Source organism: Taudactylus pleione, unplaced genomic scaffold (assembly GCF_031769625.1).
Source record: "Taudactylus pleione unplaced genomic scaffold, aTauple2 ptg000156l, whole genome shotgun sequence".
Classification (NCBI taxonomy): Eukaryota; Metazoa; Chordata; class Amphibia; order Anura; family Myobatrachidae; genus Taudactylus; species Taudactylus pleione.
This window is the reverse complement of record NW_028284558.1, coordinates 13,295,300-13,315,646: the sequence shown is the minus strand read 5'-3', so window position 1 is coordinate 13,315,646 and position 20,347 is coordinate 13,295,300. Positions and strand designations below refer to the sequence as shown.

Below are 20,347 nucleotides of genomic sequence, written 5' to 3'. Positions count from 1 at the left end.
ACACACACACACACATGGGGGCAGGAGAATAAGAAAATGAATGGTGAGTGAAGAAAGAGACTGAGGGGTCAGGAGAGAAAGAGACTGAGGGTCAGGAGAAAAAGAGACTGAGGGTCAGGAGAGAGAGACTAAAGGTCAGGAGAGAAAGAGACTAAAGGTCAGGAGAGAAAGAAACTGAGGGTCAGGAGAGAAAGAGACTGAATGTGCAAGAGAGAAAGAGACTGAGAGGGCAGGAGAGAAGAGACTGGGGGCAGGAGAGAAAGAAAATGAGGGTCGGGAGAGAAAGAAAATGAATGGGCAGGAGGGAAAGAAACTGAGGGTCAGGAGAGAAAGAGACTGAATGTGCAAGAGAGAAAGAGACTGAGAGGGCAGGAGCGAAGAGACTGGGGGCAGGAGAGAAAGAAAATGAATGGGCAGGAGAGAAAGAAACTGAATGTGCAAGAGAGAAAGAGACTGAGAGGGCAGGAGAGAAGAGACTGGGGGCAGGAGAGAAAGAAAATAAGGGTCGGGAGAGAAAGAAAATGAATGGGCAGGAGAGAAAGAAACTGAGGGTCAGGAGAGAAAGAGACTGAATGTGCACGAGAGAAAGAGACTGAGAGGGCAGGAGAGAAGAGACTGGGGGCAGGAGCGAAGAGGCTGGGGGCAGGAGAGAAAGAAAATGAGGGTCGGGAGAGAAAGAAAATGAATGGGCAGGAGAGAAAGAGACTGAGGGGACAGGATAGAAAGAGACTGATAGGTAGGAGAGAAAGATACTTAAGGGTCAGATGAGAAAGACACTGAGGAGGCAAGAGAGAAAGAACCTGAGGGGGCAGGATAGAAAGATACTAGGGGGGCACGAGAGAAAGAGACTGAAGGGGAAGGAGAGAAAGAGACTGAAGGGGCAGAAGAGAAAGAGAATGAGGGGCAGGAGAGAAAGAGACTGAGGGGGAAGGAGAGAAAGAGACTGAGGGGGCAGGAGAGAAAGAGACTGAAGGGGCAGGAGAGAAAGAGAATGAGGGGGCAGGAGAGAAAAAGACTGAGGGGGCAGGAGAGAAAGAGACTGAGGGGGCAGGAGAGAAAGAGACTGAAGGGGCAGAAGAGAAAGAGACTGAAGGGGCAGGAGAGGAAGAGAATGAGGGGACAGGAGAGAAAAAGACTGAGGGGGAAGGAGAGATAGAGACTGAAGGGGCAGGAGAGAAAGAGAATGAGGGGCAGGAGAGAAAGAGACTGAGGGGGAAGGAGAGAAAGAGACTGAGGGGGCAGGAGAGAAAGAGACTGAAGGGGCAGGAGAGAAAGAGAATGAGGGGGCAGGAGAGAAAAAGACTGAGGGGGCAGGAGAGAAAGAGACTGAGGGGGCAGGAGAGAAAGAGACTGAAGGAGCAGAAGAGAAAGAGACTGAAGGGGCAGGAGAGAAAGAGAATGAGGGGACAGGAGAGAAAAAGACTGAGGGGGAAGGAGAGATAGAGACTGAAGGGGCAGGAGAGAAAGAGAATGAGGGGGCAGGAGAGAAAGAGAATGAGGGGGCAGGAGAGAAAGAGACTGAGGGGGTAGGAGAGAAAGAGACTAAGGGGCAGGAGAAAAAGATACAGAGGGGGTAGGCGGAACAGAGAGGACAAACACAGAGAAAGGGTGACACAGAAGGGAACATAGAGACTAAAAATCCTGGACAATGCCAAGGACAATCACTAGTATGAATATCATTATGAGGACCACAGTAAAACATTTGTATCTCCGACATTGCAAAATGTATTATTGAGAAATCCCCTAAAACTAGTCAGGACTTATGACACAATAAAAGAAAAAAGATTTATGAAAACTTGCACAGCTCAATTAGTGATTTATCCCATTACTTCCAAAAGAGATTTAAATGTAATTTTCCAAGTACAGCTTTCTATTGCAGAAAAAGCTTATGAAAAACCACCATTATTCAGCATCTTTGGGCAGTGAAATGTCTAAAGTGTTTTGAATGAATGAAAGACTTGATGCTGTAGCTCTGTTGCCATAGAGATTGTATCACTTGTTAATTTAATTGTGAAAGATTTTAATTATTGCTAATGATTGAACAAAAAAAAAAAAAGACCTGTGCTCATTCTTCTGAGACTTATTATGATCCTAATCCTTGATGACAGTGTTATTTTTGTCTGCCAGCACAAACTTTCAGCACAAAGATTAGATTTTGGAATGCTCATTCTGCACTATTGTCTTCATTTCAACATAGCAATATAGTTTGCCTTGAAATCTAAAATTACAGGGCCTAAATTAAAAAAGACAACATATGCCAATTAAAAGCTAGTTAATGGTTTCACATAGTTCAAAGCATCGGTCGCTCTACCTAAGAAAGGAATGTTTTAGGTTCTTGTCCTATTTCCCCAGTATTTTTTTTATACTACCATTTATGAAGGTAAATATCGCAGTCATGCAGTGTCATTATAGAAGCCCAAATATTTGGTGAGCAAATATATATAAGTTATATAACTGAAGGCAACTAGTGCTTTGATAACCTCAAGGAATCATTGACACGTCTTTTTAAACGTAATCATTGACTCGTCTTTTTAAACGTAAAAATGTTTAGAACTCACCTACAGTATAAATGTATTTGTTAATTGAATTACCCTGGTTTATAAAACAAACTACCTAATTTTAAGCATTGAAATGGTACCAAGAGTCCATTTGGTTTTGGCATGACTTACTGATATATTATTTTTAATGGACAGTATATACATCAGTATATTTATGTACTGTACATATAGGCAAACTTACATTTTAGGCTTGGTGGTCCTTTACTAGAAGATACATAAACCAACAATGCTAACTGCTCTACCCATCCTGATGCCACCCGTACTTACCTGCAGTGTCGCAGGGTTCTTCTCTGCTGGTCTATCTCACCTGTGTCGCCAAGGTAGAGAGTAGGAGGGCATATGCCCCTGCTTTAAAAGCACATGTCCATCTCAGGACACGCAGTTCTCAATTATTATATAGATTATTTGGACAGTATACATTGATGTTGAATTCTGCATGAATTCATTTAATTTATGTACATTAAGTACATTAGTGTTATGAGCCATCAGCTTTTGATAAAACTAGGACATATTTTATATGATGTTAGTACATGGCCCTGTATCCAGAAATTTGTAATGTATACATCCAGGAATTTGTACTGTAGTTTGGTAATTTATTGCTGTTATCTAATGATCTAATGTCATATTTTCTATTTAAATTAGCAATCCAATCTCTATTCATTTATATATATATATATATATATATATATATATATATATATATATATATATATATATATATATTAGGGGTGTGCACCGGCCACTTTTTGTGTTTTGGTTTTGGATCTGGATCTTTCTTCGTGTTTTGGATCTGGATTGGTTTTGCCAAAACCACCCTTCCGTGTTTTGGGTTCTGGGTTTTGTGTTTTGGATCTGTATTTTTTTGAAAAAAAGCATAAAAACAGCTAAAATCACAGAATTTGTAGGTTTTTCTGCTCCTATGCTATTATTAACCTCAATAACCTTAATTTCCACTCATTTCCAGTCTATTCTGAACACCTCACACCTCACAATAGTGTTTTTATGTCCAAAAGGTTGCACCGAGGTAGCTGGATGACTATGCTAAGCGACATGAGTGGGCGGCACAAACACGTGACCCATCTAGGCGTGATACTGCAGTGGCAGACAGGATGGCAGTTAGAAAAACTAGGCCCCAAACTGTACATAATGCAAAGAAAAAAAAGAGGTGCAAGATGGAATTGTCCTTGGGCCCTCCCACCCACCCTTATGTTGTATAAACAGGACATGCACACTTTAACAAACCAATCATTTCAGCGCCAGGGTCTGCCACACAACTGTGGCTGAAATGATTGGTTCGTTTGGGCCCCCACAAAACAAGCTGGCAATTAATGTGTCCCTGCACAAACTGGCTCTACGGAGGCAAGATGTCATCCTCATCCTCCTCATCCACCGATTCCTCACCCTCTTCAGTGTGTACATCCTCATCCTCACAGAGTATTAACTCGTCCCCACTGGAATCCACCACCACAGGTCCCTCTGTACGTTCTGGAGGCTGCTCTCCCTGGAAGAGCTGATAATTCATTTTGATGAACATCATCTTCTCCACATTCTGTGGAAGCAACCTCATACGCCTTTCGCTGACAAGGTTCCCGGCTGCACTAAACACTCTTTCGGAGTACACACTGGAGGGGGGGCAACTCAGGTAAAATAGAGCCAGTTTGTACAGGGGCCTCCAAATTGCCTCTTTTTCCTGCCAGTACAGGTATGGACTGTCTGACATGTCTACTTGGATGCTGTCACCGATGTAATCCTCCACCATTCTGTCAATGGTGACAGTATCATATGCAGTGACAGTAGACATGTCAGAAATTGTTGCCAGGTCCTTCAGTCCGGACCAGATGTCCAAACTTGGTCCTGCCTGCCCTGCATCACCGCCAGCAGGTTGCTTAGGATACCTAAGTTTTTTCCTGGCAGCCCCAGTTGCGGGAGAAAATGAAGAAGGAGCCGTTGACGTGTCACGTTCCGCTTCAGCTGACAGTGTGTTCACCAGCAGGTCTTTGCACCTCTGCAGGCTTGTGTCGGCCGGAAAGAGAGACACCACATAGCCTTTAAACCTAGGATCGAGCACGGTGGCCAAAATGTAGTGGTCTGATTTCAACAGATTGACCACCCTGGAATCCTGGCAAAGCGAATGAAGGGCTTCATCCACAAGTCCCACATGCCGAGCGGAATCGCTCCGTCTTAGCTCCTCCTTCACTTTCTCCAGCTGCTTCTGCAAAAGCCTGATGAGGGGAATGACCTGACTCAAGCTGGCAGTGTCTGAACTGACTTCACGTGTGGCAAGTTCGAAGGGCTGGAGAACCTTGCACAACACGGAAATCATTCTCCACTGCGCTTGAGTCAGGTGCATACCCCCTCCTTTGCCTATGTCATAGGTGGATGTATAGGCTTGTATGGCCTTTTGCTGCTCCTCCATCCTCTGAAGCATATAGAGGGTTGAGTTCCACCGCGTCACAACCTCTTGCTTCAGGTGATGGCGGGGCAGATTCAAGAGTGTTTGCTGGCGCTCCAGTCTTCGGCACGCAGTCGCTGAATGGCGAAAGTGGCCAGAAATTTTTCAGGCCACCCAAAGCGTCTCCTGCACGCCCCTGTCGCTTTTCAGAAAATTCTGCACCACCAAGTTTATTGTGTGAGCAAAACATGGGACATGCTGGAATTTGCCCAGATGTAATGCCCGCACAATATTGGTGGCGTTGTCAGATATCACAAATCCCCAGGAGAGTCTAAGTGGGGTAAGCCACTGGGCGATGATTTCCCTCAGTTTCTCTAAGAGGTTGTCGGTGGTGTGCCTCTTACTGAAACCGGTGATACACAGCGTAGCCTGCCTTGGAACGAGCTGGCGTTTCTGAGATGCTGCTACTGGTGACGCTGCTGCTGTTGCTGCGTAAGGTGATACATCTACCCAGTGGGCTGTCACAGTCATATAGTCCTTAGTCTGCCCTGTTCCACTTGTCCACATGTCCGTGGTTAAGTGGACATTTTGTACAACGGCATTTTTCAGGACACTGAGGACACTTTTTCTGACGTTTCTGTACAGTCTCGGTATCGCCTGCCTAGTGAAGTGGAATCTAGACGGGATTTGGAACCGGGGACACACTACCTCCATCAATTGTCTAAATCCCACTGCACTAATGGCGGATACCGGACGCACGTCTAACACCAACATAGCAGTCAAGGCCTCAGTTATACGTTTTGCTTCAGGATGACTGCTGTCGTACTTCATCCTCCTCGCTAAGGACTGTTGGAGGGTCAATTGTTTAGTAAAAGTAGTGGTGTTCCTACTTCCTCTCTGGGATGATGAACGACTCCCAGCAGCAGCAACAGCAGCAGCGGCAGCAGTAGGCGTAGCAATGCAGGATCCTCCGGAGGAATCCTGGATAGGAGAGTCAGTCATGCCAGTGACATGGCCTGCAGGACTACTTCCGATCCTGACTAAGGAGGAAATTGACGAGGAGGGAGTTGACGGTGTGGTTTGCAGGCGCTTGGATACAACAGGACAATGGGATTTAGGTGTCCCTGGACTGCTTACGGTCTTAGCCAAAGTTTCTGAACTTGACAGTAACTTTTTATGAACGCGCTGCAGGTGCCGTATAAGGGAGGATGTTCCTAGGTGGTTGACGTCCCTACCCCTACTTATTTCACCTTTACATATGGTACATATGGCAAGACAGTTGTTGTCCGGATTTGGATAGAAATATTGCCAGACCAAAGAGGTGGAATGTTTGGTCTTCTGCCCAGGCATGACCGTGATGGGCTTTTTCATCCCACGGACAACAACTGTCTCCCCTGGAGCCTGATTTAAACAAACCACATCACCATCAGAATCCTCCTCGCCAACTTCCTCCTCAGCGCCAGCTACACCAGTATCCTCATCCTGTTGTACTTCAACAGTGACATCTTCAATTTGCATATCAGCAAGTGGACTGTGGGTGCTCCTTTCAGCACTTGCAGGGGGCGTGCAAATGGTGGAAAGAGCCACCTCTTCCCGTCCAGTGCTGGGAAGGTCAGGCATCGCAACCACCACCACACTTGGACTCTCCTTGGGGATTTGTGATATCTTCTTAGAAAGCACAGTTCTTCGCTGTGCTTTTGCCAGCTTAACTCTTTTGATTTTTTTAGTGGGAGGAGGGCTTCCATCGTCATGTGAAGCTGAACCACTAGTCATGAACATACTAGGGATCGACCTTAGCCGTTCCTTGCCACTCCGTGTCGTAAATGGCATATTGGCAAGTTTACGTTTCTCTTCAGCTGATTTAAATGTTTTTTTCAAGGTCATTTTCCTGAACTTTGTCATTTGGGATTGTATGTGCCCTCTATTATGACATTGGGCATCGGCCTTGGCAGACGACGTTGATGGCATGTTATCGTCTATGTCATGACTAGTGGCAGCAGCTTCAGCACTAGGAGGAAGTGGTTCTTGATCTTTCTCTATTTTATTTTTATCGGAGAAAGTTTGGTCCTCCATTTATGTTATATCGATTTGATATATACGTGCGGCTAAACACAGAAAATATTTTTTTATTTTTGCTGGAGAGTAGTGCACTTTGTGGGTTACACCAGCCTTTAAGAAATGAGCCAGCCGGCTCTTTACTTATGGGACACAGGCGCACGCTTGGCGCTGCTCCTTTGTTGATGTTCGTGCGGCTACTGCGCACACAATTCACAAACACAGAAAATATTTTTTGTTTTGGTTTGGACTGGAGTGTACTTTGGGGGTTACAGCACCCTTTAACGGTCAAGCCAGCCGGCCCTTTACTTATGACACAGGCGCACGCTTGGCACTACTTTGTTGATGCACGTGTGGCTACTGCGCACACAATTCACAAACACAGAAAATATTTTTTTTTTTGGTTTGGACTGGAGTGTACTTTGGGGGTTACAGCACCCTTTAACGGTCAAGCCAGCCGGCCCTTTACTTATGACACAGGCGCACGCTTGGCACTACTTTGTTGATGCACGTGCGGCTACTGCGCACACAATTCACAAACACAGAAAATATATTATTTTATTAGCACTTGGGGGGAGCACCCCTGATGGACAGAGCACCCCCTGGACAACACTACAGCACCCCTTTAGGACTGGGACACTGCACAGGACTTTGGAGTGGACACAGCCCCTATGGAGAACTGACTGCACAACACAGTCCAGCCAGCCCCTATGGACTTTGAAGTAGTGGACACAGCCCCTATTAACAACAGCAGCACAGCACAACACAGCCAGCCCCTATGGACTTTGAAGTAGTGGACAACAGCAGCACTACACTACACTACACTACACTACACAGCCCAGCCAGCCCTAACTCCCACCCTCCCTCTTCACTGTCCACAGCCGAGTGAGAAAATGGCGCCGACGCGGGTACCTTATATAGGATCCAAAACCCGCGAGACTCGGAAGGCGGGATGATGACGTTTTGCCTCGATTTCAGATCCAAGTCAGGCGGGAAAAATTGAGCCTGACTCGGATCGGGGGGGCTCGAGGGGGTTCAGATTTCAGAAATCCGAACCCGCTCACCCCTAATATATATATATGTATTTTAATGATACTTTTTCATTCTATATTAACCAAGACTAATAATTAATAAATCATAACTGTTGAATTTTGTATTTACTTTTATATATGTTTACAGGAGTTAGCAGTCTCCTCGCAACAGCTGCTGCTGCTGGCTCTGTACGAAAGATAGAGCCCCATAAATGGGTTTTTGGGTCTGATTTATAAAATATCTAAAATTAATAACATGTGTAAAATGCATACAGGTGTAAACCATTTCTAAATGTATCGATAACATTATTTTAAAAAACAAAAACTAAATACTGCTATTTATCGTTTAGACTGAGATTAGCAAAAATATGTATCTCTAGGTATTGATTGATGTACGAATGAGTGGTGTCCCCAGTGGCTCTCTATTGCTAGGATGATGGGTTGTACCCAAAAAAATGAAAATACAAGTATTTAGATTTATAGCTCCTTCCTGACAACCTGTATATGCCAATACAGCTTTACACTGGCTATGCAGTATCTGCTCCAAAAATGCTACCATCCTCCGATAATGATCTCAATGGTATTAGACATTATGGTAAATGTAGTGCAAAGATAACCACAGAAGACCGCAATTGGCCTATGTGCATGGTCATCTTCTAATCGCTTGTTCTCCTAAATTGACTGTTTGGTATCCTATAACTATATTAGTTAATTAAACTATCCAAAAATTGCAAAGTTTTTGATTATAAATTTCAACGATTGACCAGTAAATAATTCTATGCATCATCATGTGTAACATTACATTACCAAATTACAAGTAACACACTCACTCTCTTTAATATGTGTCCTGCATATTTTTAGAAATCTTTAAAAATGTCACCAACTTTTTGCTTGCTTCTCTTTTGCTTTAGCAGTCGGGAATGATTGCTACATACATTATAGTGTAATGTGTATAGAATACACTTCTTGTGCTGTGAAATGCCCAATATGACAGCACTCAACATCAAATCACTGCATGCATGGTGTCTAATATTGTATGCTTCATTGAACAGAATAATGTTGCATTTAAATGTTTAATTAGTGTGTGAACTTTACATGGAATGATAATGACAAGCGCAATGGAAACGTGCCCTCAATTTTCAGTATAATTAGATATTTTAATTAGAGGTTGCTCTTAACCTGTAATCTCCTTGCTGTTAGTAGTGATGTTACAACCAAGGTTTCTATGTGAGACATCCTTTTAGGAACATCAAATGATTGTTGTTAGGTAGATATGAAATAATATGGAATATAAAACATCAGCCTGTAAATAATTATTTTCCTTCTATTAGTAAACAGGTTCTCAAACTTGGTCCTCAGGACCCCAAACAGTGCATGTTTTCCAGGTCTCCTCACAGAATAACAAGTGAAATAATTAGATCCACCTGTGGATCTTTTAAAATCTGTCAGTGAGTAATGAATACACCTGTGCACCTGCTGGATAACCTGGAAATCGTGAACTGTGTGGGGTCCTGAGGACCGAGTTTGAGAACCACTGTATTAGTATAACCAAAATAATAATAAACAAATGTCACTGCAGTATCTACTAGAAATGTTAGTTATTCTCTTCACTGATTTTGTCTCCTTAGCTATTGTAATAGAAAATAATTCTTAATTTGCTAATGAGGTTTCATTGGAAGGCTGATCTCCAATAGTAAAACACAGTTGCATGTCAATCAATTGTACCCTTTAATAATTTTCAAAATGGAAGTGTGCATTCACTCTGGGTCAAATAGTTAAATAACATTTTAGGAAAAGTGTAGATCTCAGATTTATGATTAGCTAGACATCTAAAAGAAGAATTGAAAAGCACAAGGCACACAATGGTGCGATACACATAGGGCTCCAGTTATCTACAGCAGTTTCTGGTGGCAACTATTGGTAATGTCCAATTGTCGTCTGAAGGATGGCAGGTAATGGTAAGTCTGGTTCATCCTCAGCAAAGGTTATATTCATACTTGTGGGCTTTTGTTTGGGGTTATTTTCTTCCCTGGCATAACCAAGCTATATATGTTTATTTTGCAGATGAAAAGCCTTTTCTCATTGTGATTAGAGATAACATCATTTATGGGATGTCTCTTGATCCACTGGAAAAGACCAATGATGCAATGGTACCAATAGCTGGCATCCGGAATGGGTATGACGTGGAGTTTGACGATTCAGAGCAAATGATCTACTGGATTGAATATCCTGTAAGTTATTTTGTAATGTATCAATGACACGAATACTAGGATATTCTTAGGGCATCCATTTTACTCATGTGTCACTAGGTATAACATTATTCTTACTGTACGTTGTAAGGTTACTCATTTCTAAATCAGAATTTTGAAAGAGAAAAATTTAAATTGTAAACCTATATTGAATTGGGTTTTACTATCTTTTATAGTCCAAAACTTTGCCTCCGCCATTCCATATGCATGCAGTATATTACTTATAGCTCACTTAATAATGGTGACACAACATATAATCTAACCAGTCTATAGCCGCGTACACGCTAGCCGATATAATGAATGATAACGATATCCTTATCATTCAGTCAGTCATTATATCAGCCAGTGTGTATGACGTCAACGATCAGCGATGAGATCTCCCGCTGGTCGCTGACAGCATTGTTCATCGCCCGAACCTGCAGCCCAACCTGACGATATCATCAGGTTGTACAGGTTCGCGGATGAGGGAGGGGGCCGGCACTGAACGATATTGTTAATGATATCGTTCAGTGTGCGTGCTCAATGTTGTTAACGACATTGAGCACATCACTGCCGGGGAAACAATAAATGATATCGCTCATAGCATGTACGCGGCTTATGACTACTGAAACTTAGAATAATGGTTACTCTGGGTTACATCAGATGCTTGCTTTCATTTTTTTACTTGCACTAAAATACAGTTAGAAGCCGACTGGTTGCCAAGCGTTATTTCACCTTATTCCTGTGTTCTGTTTTCATACAGTTCCCTTTATGTTCTTGCAACTAAATAAAAAGCACGCATTCATTATGTGAATGACATTTGTCCAATATACTTGTTTACATTTTTTTTATAGATTATCGTTATTAGCTTATAAGGGTTCTGATTAGGTGTATTTGTTTCTTTCCTCCCAGGGGGAAATTCACAGAGTTAAGTCAGATGGGACTAACAGGACAGATTTTGCTTCTGCGACTATCATGGGCACTCCTGTAGGTTTGGCATTAGACTGGATTACAGGAAACCTGTATTACACAAATCCGGCAACTCAATCAATCGAGGTAAAATGATATAAGTTAAAACAACTTGACTCTAGCAATAAACACATAACTGTATTTTCATTGATTGCATGTTTTTCCTATGATTTAATGGTAGATATAAGTATGCAAGAGGGGTACTCAATAAAGGTCCATTTTAATACACTCAAAAAATGGACATTTGCCTTGGGCCTAGCAAAACAGGGGTCTCGCCAGTTCATATCCTTGTAATAGAACCTGAATGGCAGAGCTTCCAAGAGAGCTGATATCTCAGCCACCTGTTGTCATAGGAAGGCAAGAGACTGTGGACCTCATTCAGAGTCGGTCGAAGCGGCCGCATGGTCGTACGGGAAAAGGGGCCGGATATACAAATGATTCCCTCGCAAGTTGCGTCCCTAAATTCGGATCGGTAGCTGGCTGACCAAGGGGAGGAAGCGGCCGGAAGACAAAAAATACGCCCCCTTCTCGTACGCATTACACGTCATCTCCGGGCATATAAGGATTAATCGAGACCATCGGGAACCATCAGAACTGGTCGTAGAGCTTAAGGTTGACCATACCCTCTCTTAAGCTCTACGATCATGTCAGTGTAAAAACCTCCCATGTCACATGTGCCATGACGCTACTTTGTTAATTATGCACTCCCATAAACCGTATGCACTCCCATAAAACGCCGTTCGCATAATTAGGCACGCCTGCATCCGGATTTCCACTCCCCCGTTTTCAAGCACCTTCCCCTGTTACCACCCACAAACGCCTCAATCTGTCACTCAAACTACCGACCTGGCTGTGTTCAAGGAGAGAGAAATTTCTGATCGTAGCGGCTAGTTTGTGCATGCGCATTGCGAACTTTACGCATGCGCAGTATAGCGAACATCGGTGGCGTACGACCGTGCGGCTGCTTCGACCGACTCTGAATGAGGTCCTGAGTGTTTCAAACACAGGATTCTCAGCTTTCAAGTGAGTTACTTGGACAAGGTCATCTCCTGGGTCAAAATTAAACCTAAAAAGAAATGTAAAGATAAATTGAAAAGAACAACCTGAACCATAACCTGAAAGTCTCAATTGCAAACTGCCCTATATTAACCCAAGTACCCTCATTAAAGTCTCTGTACCTTTGAGTACCAGTAGAGGAGTCGGAGACTAAAACAGAACCAATCCCAAAGAATAGGGGGAAGTCCCAAGCAAAGTAGTCATCCAAAGCAAATAGGTCAAGATTCACAATAGTAGTCATACAAGCCAAAGGTCTGATAAGCAGTCCAATGAGTTTTCAGGAGCTCTGATTCAAAGAAGCTGTTTCAATTAACTGGCCGTGTCTTGCTTCCAGCAAACTGCTTATAGACCTGAAATTATGTGCTGGCAAAGAAGATGTAAAAATGGAGATGATTTCTTATATCATCATGATTCAGCTGTATTTAAAGGCGCACTATTACAGCAGGAAACTTTGTCCCACTATATTTGTGACACTAGATGGAGAGGGATGCAATCGGGAAGCTGGCTGACATTATACCGACTGCCGGCTTCCTGACTGTCATATCCCGGCGAGGGTGAAATGACCGGTGTCTAGATCTAGACGGGGGACCGGCGCCCGCCATCCCGATCGAAGGGATGCCGGGCGCCGCGAGCGGACAGCTGCGGGGGGGGGATGGTCAGGTTTAGGGCTCCCGGGGGGCACTTAGGTTAGGCACCCCCCCGGGAGCTTAGGGTTAGGCTAGGGGGAGGGAGGGTTAGGGTTAGGCTCCCCCGGGGTGAGGTTAGGATTAGGCACCCCCTGGGGGATTTAGGTTTAGGCAGCGGGGAAGGGGGGGGTTAGGTTTAGGCACTATGGGGGGGGATTAGGGTTAGGCACATGGGGGGTGGTTAGGGTTAGGCACCCCTAAGGGAGGGTTAGGGTTAGGGGGGTAGGTTAGGTTAGTTCGTACTTACCTGGGGACGATAGGGATTTCAAGCGCTGTCGGGCTCCTGCTGCCGGGATCTCTTCATCTGTCGGCCTGACGTTGCTGGGATTCGAACTGCTAGCCATGCGACCAGTGGTATTACATGCCGATTCTGATGGAGAGTATCCTACCCTTATATGGCTCCCATTCACCATCTCACATTTATTACTGCAATTGCTTTTTTATTCCAACAAATGTCATGCACTGAGATACTGTATATAATTGTTGGGGATTATTAAGTGCAGGTTGAATACTTTTATTTGTATCATTTTAGGTTTTAAAGCTGCATGGAGAAGTAAAGTACAGGAAGACTGTTATTACGAATGATGGAACCCCACAGGGTGCAGGAAGACCTCTTGGAATCGCTGTTGACCCAGTTAAAGGGTATGCTTTGTATAATATTAGCCCACAGGAGCTTGCTCTAGCATTCAGTATACATTGTGCCCATTGTTTATGAAATAAAGATACATTTGCATAGAATAAATAAATAGATTAAGTCAGAGGTTCTCAAACTCCACCATTACAGTCCAGATTTTAAGGATATCCATGCTGGAGTACAGCTGGTTAAATCAAGATTGTCTGAGGTACTAATAAAGTCACCTATGCTCAAGCATGGCTATCTTTAAAATGTGGACTCCATCCTTAAAATGTGGCGTTTCTAGAGAGGAGGGGGCCCGTGTGCAGTCTCCGACACGGGCCCCCTCCTGTCCGCCCGGTGGCCGGCAGCGCATTGAGTGTGCCCAGAGTCTATAGTGTATGCACAGGTCACCGGGAAAATGGCCGCCGTGGTCATTTTCCGGTCATTTTACAGCGCCGGAGCCCCGCGCCGACGTGGGACTTCGGAGAGGTAAGTAATATTATGGGTGCGGGGTGTGCACCCATTATAGATAAGCCCCTGTGTGGACTGTAATGGCAGAGTTTGGGAAGAGAGGGCCTGATTCAGAGCCGCTAGCAAAAAGTGTGCGCTTGCTCTGAATCAGGGCGTGTTTTTTTTTTTTTGCGGCCTCTTGGCCGTTCGCATAGCTGTGGGTTACTAGCTGTGGGTCGACCCATTTGCGAATGCATAGCGCTTGCGAGCGGGTCTGAATCAGGCCCACAGTGTGCATAATGTTGCATATTGCTGAGATTAGTAAAGGACCATTAAACCCCTAATATCAAAATTACAGATATGAATCATGAAGGTAAAATACATTATTCAGCATATACCTGGCATTCCACTTACTTTCTCTTAAAATGTAAAGTATTATATCCACACTCCAGGCAACTGAAGCTACTGCCACATCTTTAAAGCTGGGTACATGCCATACGATGGTGCGACCCAGCGATGTGGCAAAAGATGTAATGATACATCGCACGCGCTGTACGCATGATCCACTGTCCGACAGCACAAACCTGGTCCCAGCGATACTATCTCTCCAGTGGTGTATTTGGATAGATGGTGCATGTGCAGTAGGGAGTAAAGACTCTGGCAGAGTGCCAGAATCTTTGCTAGATCCTTTGTGGAGCCATCTTTCTGAATGTGTTACCTGGCACAGGGTGTGTAACGCGAGGCGCACATGGGCCTGTGTGCACTGCACACCCTGCACCAATAATAGGTACTTCATTGTGCACAGCCTTAACCTTTTGAGAAAGTCACGTGGGCGTGCCGAAACACATTAAGGACTCCACCTACTGGTTTTTTCTTACCCAGTTGAACCCATTTCCATCTCACTCTGTTACGAGCCCGGCCGGGTCCCATACAGCTGCTCACAGAAGGACCGCTCTCTGCACAGCCCGGGGACGCTCGGACAAGCGGCCCCACTCACATAGAGCTGCAGCTTTTCATTCAAGAAGCGTGAGTTAGTACCCGGCAGACGCCATGGTTTATGACTGTGGTAAACTCATTATATACAGTTACTATTTTAATATACAGTATCATCAACTGGAATATTCCGGGACTTGAAAATTTATAAAGGAGTTCCGTTAATATCTATATCGGCTCCCGTGCATCTATTCAGAATAACCCTGGTTTCTCTCTCCTTCACACAGGATTCCATGTTGCTATATATCCTCCTTGCAGTGACCACTATATATTAAGAGGATTACTTTTATATTTTTTTCTCACACGTGACTATCACTACAGAATCTCAAGGCTGGTTTTTGACACTTGGTTTTATTATTGAAATACAGACACATTATGGGGTCTATGTACTAAGCAGTGATAAGTGACAGAGTGAAAAGTGATAAGTCTGTGATAAGGTGCCAGCCAATCAGCTACCACCTGTAATTTTTCAAACACAGCCTGTGAGATGACAGTTGGAAGCTGATTGGCTGACACCTTATCACTAACTTATCACTTTTCACTCTGTCACTTATCACTGCTTAGTACATTGGACCTGAATCAGAGCCGGACGCTATTTGCGCTCGCTCGTCCAGAAAAAGGGGCTGGCTATTTAAATTAACCGTTCGCTCTTTGCGGTCTGTTCAAGCCTCTATGTCTGAACGAGCGAACAAAACATGCGGACGTAATTTTGAAAAAAACGCCCCCTGGCCGCTCGCCATACGTCATGTCCGCTATTTATTAGATTAATTGAGTACATCGGACAGCGTATGAACTGCTCGCTATTCTTGTGGTTGGTTTTTCCTACCACAATCATGCGAGCAGTTCTGACTATAAAACAACCAAGTGACGTGGTCGATGACGCTGCTTTAGTAATTATGCACACCCTTAAAACGCCCGTTTTGACCGTTTGGCACGCCTGCGTTCGGATCTCCACTCCCCGTTTTCAAGCACCTTCCCCTGTTACCACCCACAAACGCCTCCTCCTGTCACTCAAAATAGCAGGCATTCGCTATTTAGCGAGCACGCGATTTTCGGCCGCACTGACTGGTTCGCGCATGCATATTAAAATCCGTACGCATGCGCAGTTGTGCGAACATCGGTCGGAACGAACGAGCGGCCGCTTACGAGCAGCTCTGAATCAGGCCCATAGACCACTGTATCTTTTATCTTGAGATCTCATATTTAGCAATACATCGGTGTATTTATATGTGTTTTTCCTATTGTATTTTTGGGTTTTAGAGCAATATAGCAAATATTTCTCTTTTGATATATTAAACCGATGATTATGTAATTTATCTTTTGACACAGTATTCATGTTTTTTTTTTTACTCTGTGGTATTACACTTAATGGGCCTTATACATCTGCAATGGATTGCCGCGATCCCGCGATGCTGCAACCCGGCATCGCAGGATCGCAGAAATCCAACATATTGGATTTTCCTGATTTGACGATCGCAATCAAAAAATGATCGTGATTGTCTAATGGGGAAAGTCTGATGTATGGGCACTAGAGTGGGGTTTCCGCGGTCCTGCGACGCGATCGGAAATACCGATCTGCCGGGTGTAAACGCCGGCCGGCCACCATCGATGGTCAGCGATCCATCGCAGGATCGCTAAAATTTTCAATGTTAAATGTCCCCGATTAGACAATCACGATCATTTTTTGATAGCGATCATCAAATCGGGAAAATCCAACATGTTGGATTTCTGTGAACCTGCGATGTCGCAGATGGATGGGACCCATTATGCTGCATTTCTACAGTTGGTCTGCGCAGCTCTTACGGGCCCCATCCATCTGCGATGGATTGCCGCGATCCTGCGATGCTGTAACCTGGCATCGCAGAAATCCATCAAATGATCATGATCGGCAAATCGCTGACATTTAACATGGCAAATGTCTGCGATCCGGCGACGGATCGCATAACATCGAATGTGGGCGATCGGAAGTTTCAGATGGGCGATTGGAAATTTCCGATATCATCCCTGCATCACGATGATACGTTGCAGATGTATAGCCACCTTTATATATTTGTGTTGATTTGTTTGAGTTGAAAACCTTCATAAGAGGTTTAATTGGAGACGCAGCTGATTAATTATAGGAGTGACAGATTGGAGGTTCTTTATCTCAGAAGCGCCTTGGAAATATACGAGTAAATAATATACACCTTAATGTGAATAATTCTTGCATTTCATGAATGAGTGTGATTATACAATAAATATAGTCTCAAATGGGAGGTGCAAACAAATTAGATGCTTCAGTCTGAGATTTTGTATATAGTATCTCAAATGAAAACATGAGGAGCAAACACTGGGCCTGATTCAGCAAGGAACGCAATATGGTGTACGCACACAGTTTTACTACAAATGTATGCTAATCCATAGCAATCGCAATACCGCCGCATAAGGACGCCCACTTCACCTACACGCACACCGGTAATGTTTAGCAGGACTGCGAAAACATCGGTACAAGCGAGTATCATATGCACAGTTTAGGCAGGTCAGACCTCACTCAGGAATTGCTTACTTCAGCGCACGCTATGAGACCTCAGGCTGTGTAGGGTATCGCAGTGGATAATTTTTACACGCCCATGCATCGGCATTCAAACGCACTGGCACACCTGCGTTGGGCCGACAACCCCCTGTCACCGTCCACAAATGGCACTTCCTGTCAATCACTCTGCGATGGGTCTGCGTAGTCACTGTGATCGCAGTCCTGATCGCAATGACTGGTTCGCGCACTTCGACGCAAACGCATTAGCAGAACGTAACAATCGGCCGATTGGCTGTGTATAAGCAAGTGTGATCCTTGCTGAATCAGGCGCACAGTGTGATACAGTACAGGAAATGCAAGTTTTATATCTACAATCTGTGTAAATACCTCTGTATTGCCATGCTGCCTCCAGAATTCCTCCTTATACCGTCTTCTGTAGCAGTGCCCTACTCAGTGGCTTTAAGAAGTGAATTCAGTGATGATATGCTGGTATAGCATTATTACGCAACAGAAGCAATGATTTGTGTTTTCCTGGTTCTCTATACTTTCTGCTGAAAGACACTCTGGATAAAATATGTTATATCTGATTAGCATTTTTTTATACAATTAGTGTTTAACAAACCTATGATATTCTTTGTAGGAAGATGTATTGGACTGATCAAGGAACAGAAGGGGGAGTCCCACCAAAGATTGCCAGTGCTGATATGGATGGATCAAATTCAGTGATCTTACTAAACAACGGCCTGGACCATGTTGAGTTTATCACAATTGACATCGCTGAGCAAAAACTTTACTGGGCAGTTACTGGCAGTGGAGTGGTAATAATAACACACATTTCTAAATATCTGTATATACTATATATCCCATGTTTTGTTTCAAAGGGATAATTACGCAGGAAAGTTGGAAAAGTGGGTAGTATAGTTTGTGTTTTTCTTGCAATTTCTTTTTAATTACGCTCATAAAAATCACATGGAATGAACCATTTACTCCTTAGCTACTATTACTCTATGAGCTGAATACTTTTCCTCTATTTTGCTACATATCATGCTAATGAGTATAGGAAAATGGCAAACAATAAACATGGCAAATAAAATGGGAAAGAAAAGCAAATATTACTAATAATTAACATCCGCAGGATGTTCCATGCTGTTAAATCAGACAATGTTAACTGTTTTTGAAACATCTTTGTAAAAACATATTTAATTATTAGAGTCTGGAGTTTTATTTGCAAAGTGTCGGATTGTAAAACCTGACACTTCTGTTCGTGTTTAGGCCCGATAATTAAAAGGGCAGTGCTTTTCCTAGCCGTGTCTTGTTGGAAAAAGCATTACCCTTTTAATTACTGACCATAAACACAAACAGAAGTGTCGGGTTTTACAACACAGCACTTCGTAAATAAACCCCCTAGGTTCATACTGTATATTGACTGTTTATAATGCAGAAATGTAAAATTTTGTTATAAAACTGTTACTGACCTTTTAGATTGAAAAAGCAAATGTGGATGGTAAAAACCGGATTACTGTGGTGCAGCACCTCTCGCACCCCTGGGGTATAGCGGTCCACGAGAACTTCCTGTATTATACGGATCGTGACTATGAAGCCATTGAGAGAGTGGATAAGTCTACAGGGTCAAATAGAGTGGTGCTGAGAGATAATATCCCAGGGCTTAAGTGTCTACGTGTCCACTACAGAGACAGTGAGTATCTTTGTTTTAAAGACTGTAATGTTGAAAAATATGCATAAATATCCCCTTTTATTTTGGCCAAGATGGTGCATGGAATTGGTGGACTGGGACTGCCCTAGCCATTTTGAAATTATATTTACCAGCATCATGTTAGGCATGCCTCACTTGACTGATTCAGGGTACATAAGTGGGATGGCCATGGTTTTGGTGCCTAATTGGGTGAGTACAGGTTGAGACTCCCATATCCAAAATTCTTGGGACCATTGGTATTTTGGATATTGGAATATTCCGTATTTTGGAATATTTGCATATCATATTGAAATATCTTGGGAATGGGACCCCAGTATACACACAGAATGCATTTATCTGTTATATACACCTTATACACAGAGCCTGCAGGTAATTTTATACAATATTTTCAATAATTTTGTGGCTCAAGCAAAGTTTGTGTACAGAAATGAAATTCATTTATGTTTCATATACACCATATACACACAGCCTGAAGGTAATTTTATACAATATTTTTAATAATTTGTGACTTAGACAAAGTTTTTGTACATTGAACCATCAAAAATCAAAGGTTTCATTATCTCAGTCATGCCAAAATAATTCCGTATTTCTGAATATTCCATATTTCGGAATATTTGGATTAGGAGACTCAACCTGTACTCACATTTCCACACTTAGCTGCGCACTGCATGTCCAGAGAAACATGATCTAGTTTGCAGAGGAATATTTTGGACACCTGGGTAAGTGGATTCTTCACTAGAGGTCTTTTGGAAGGTGGAAAGGGGTCCCTGGGGTGGATCTGGTGGACTTGACCTTATGGAAGAGATGTCTGTACTGCTAATGCATGCATGTGGTTAGTAAATAATTGTGCTAACTAGATGGTATCCTTCACCTACAAATGATAAAAGTAGTAAAAATATCTGTTGGGTTGCCATGGAGCCCTCTGTGTGGTGTCTTGATCTCTTGGTTTGTAGAGAGCTGTGTTGGAGAGTGAGAGAGGGGGAGAGGGAGAGGGAGAGGGGGGGAGAGGGGGAGGGGGAGGGAAGAGGGAGAGAGGGAGAGGGGGAGGGAAAGGGATAGGGAGAGAGAGAGAGAGAACAGGGGAAAG

General features: G+C 43.6%; 1 protein-coding gene across 1 annotated transcript in view; it reads left to right on the top strand.

The window, feature by feature from the left end:
- LRP2 (LDL receptor related protein 2) overlaps positions 1–20,347 on the top strand; it is a 310,836-nt gene that overhangs the window by 156,414 nt on the left and 134,075 nt on the right. Inside the window, exons 33-37 of the mRNA XM_088474855.1 lie at positions 10,101–10,267; positions 11,177–11,320; positions 13,508–13,617; positions 18,187–18,364; positions 19,029–19,242. Coding sequence (XP_088330981.1) covers positions 10,101–10,267; positions 11,177–11,320; positions 13,508–13,617; positions 18,187–18,364; positions 19,029–19,242 — 813 coding nt within the window. The remainder of the gene's footprint in view (positions 1–10,100; positions 10,268–11,176; positions 11,321–13,507; positions 13,618–18,186; positions 18,365–19,028; positions 19,243–20,347) is intronic.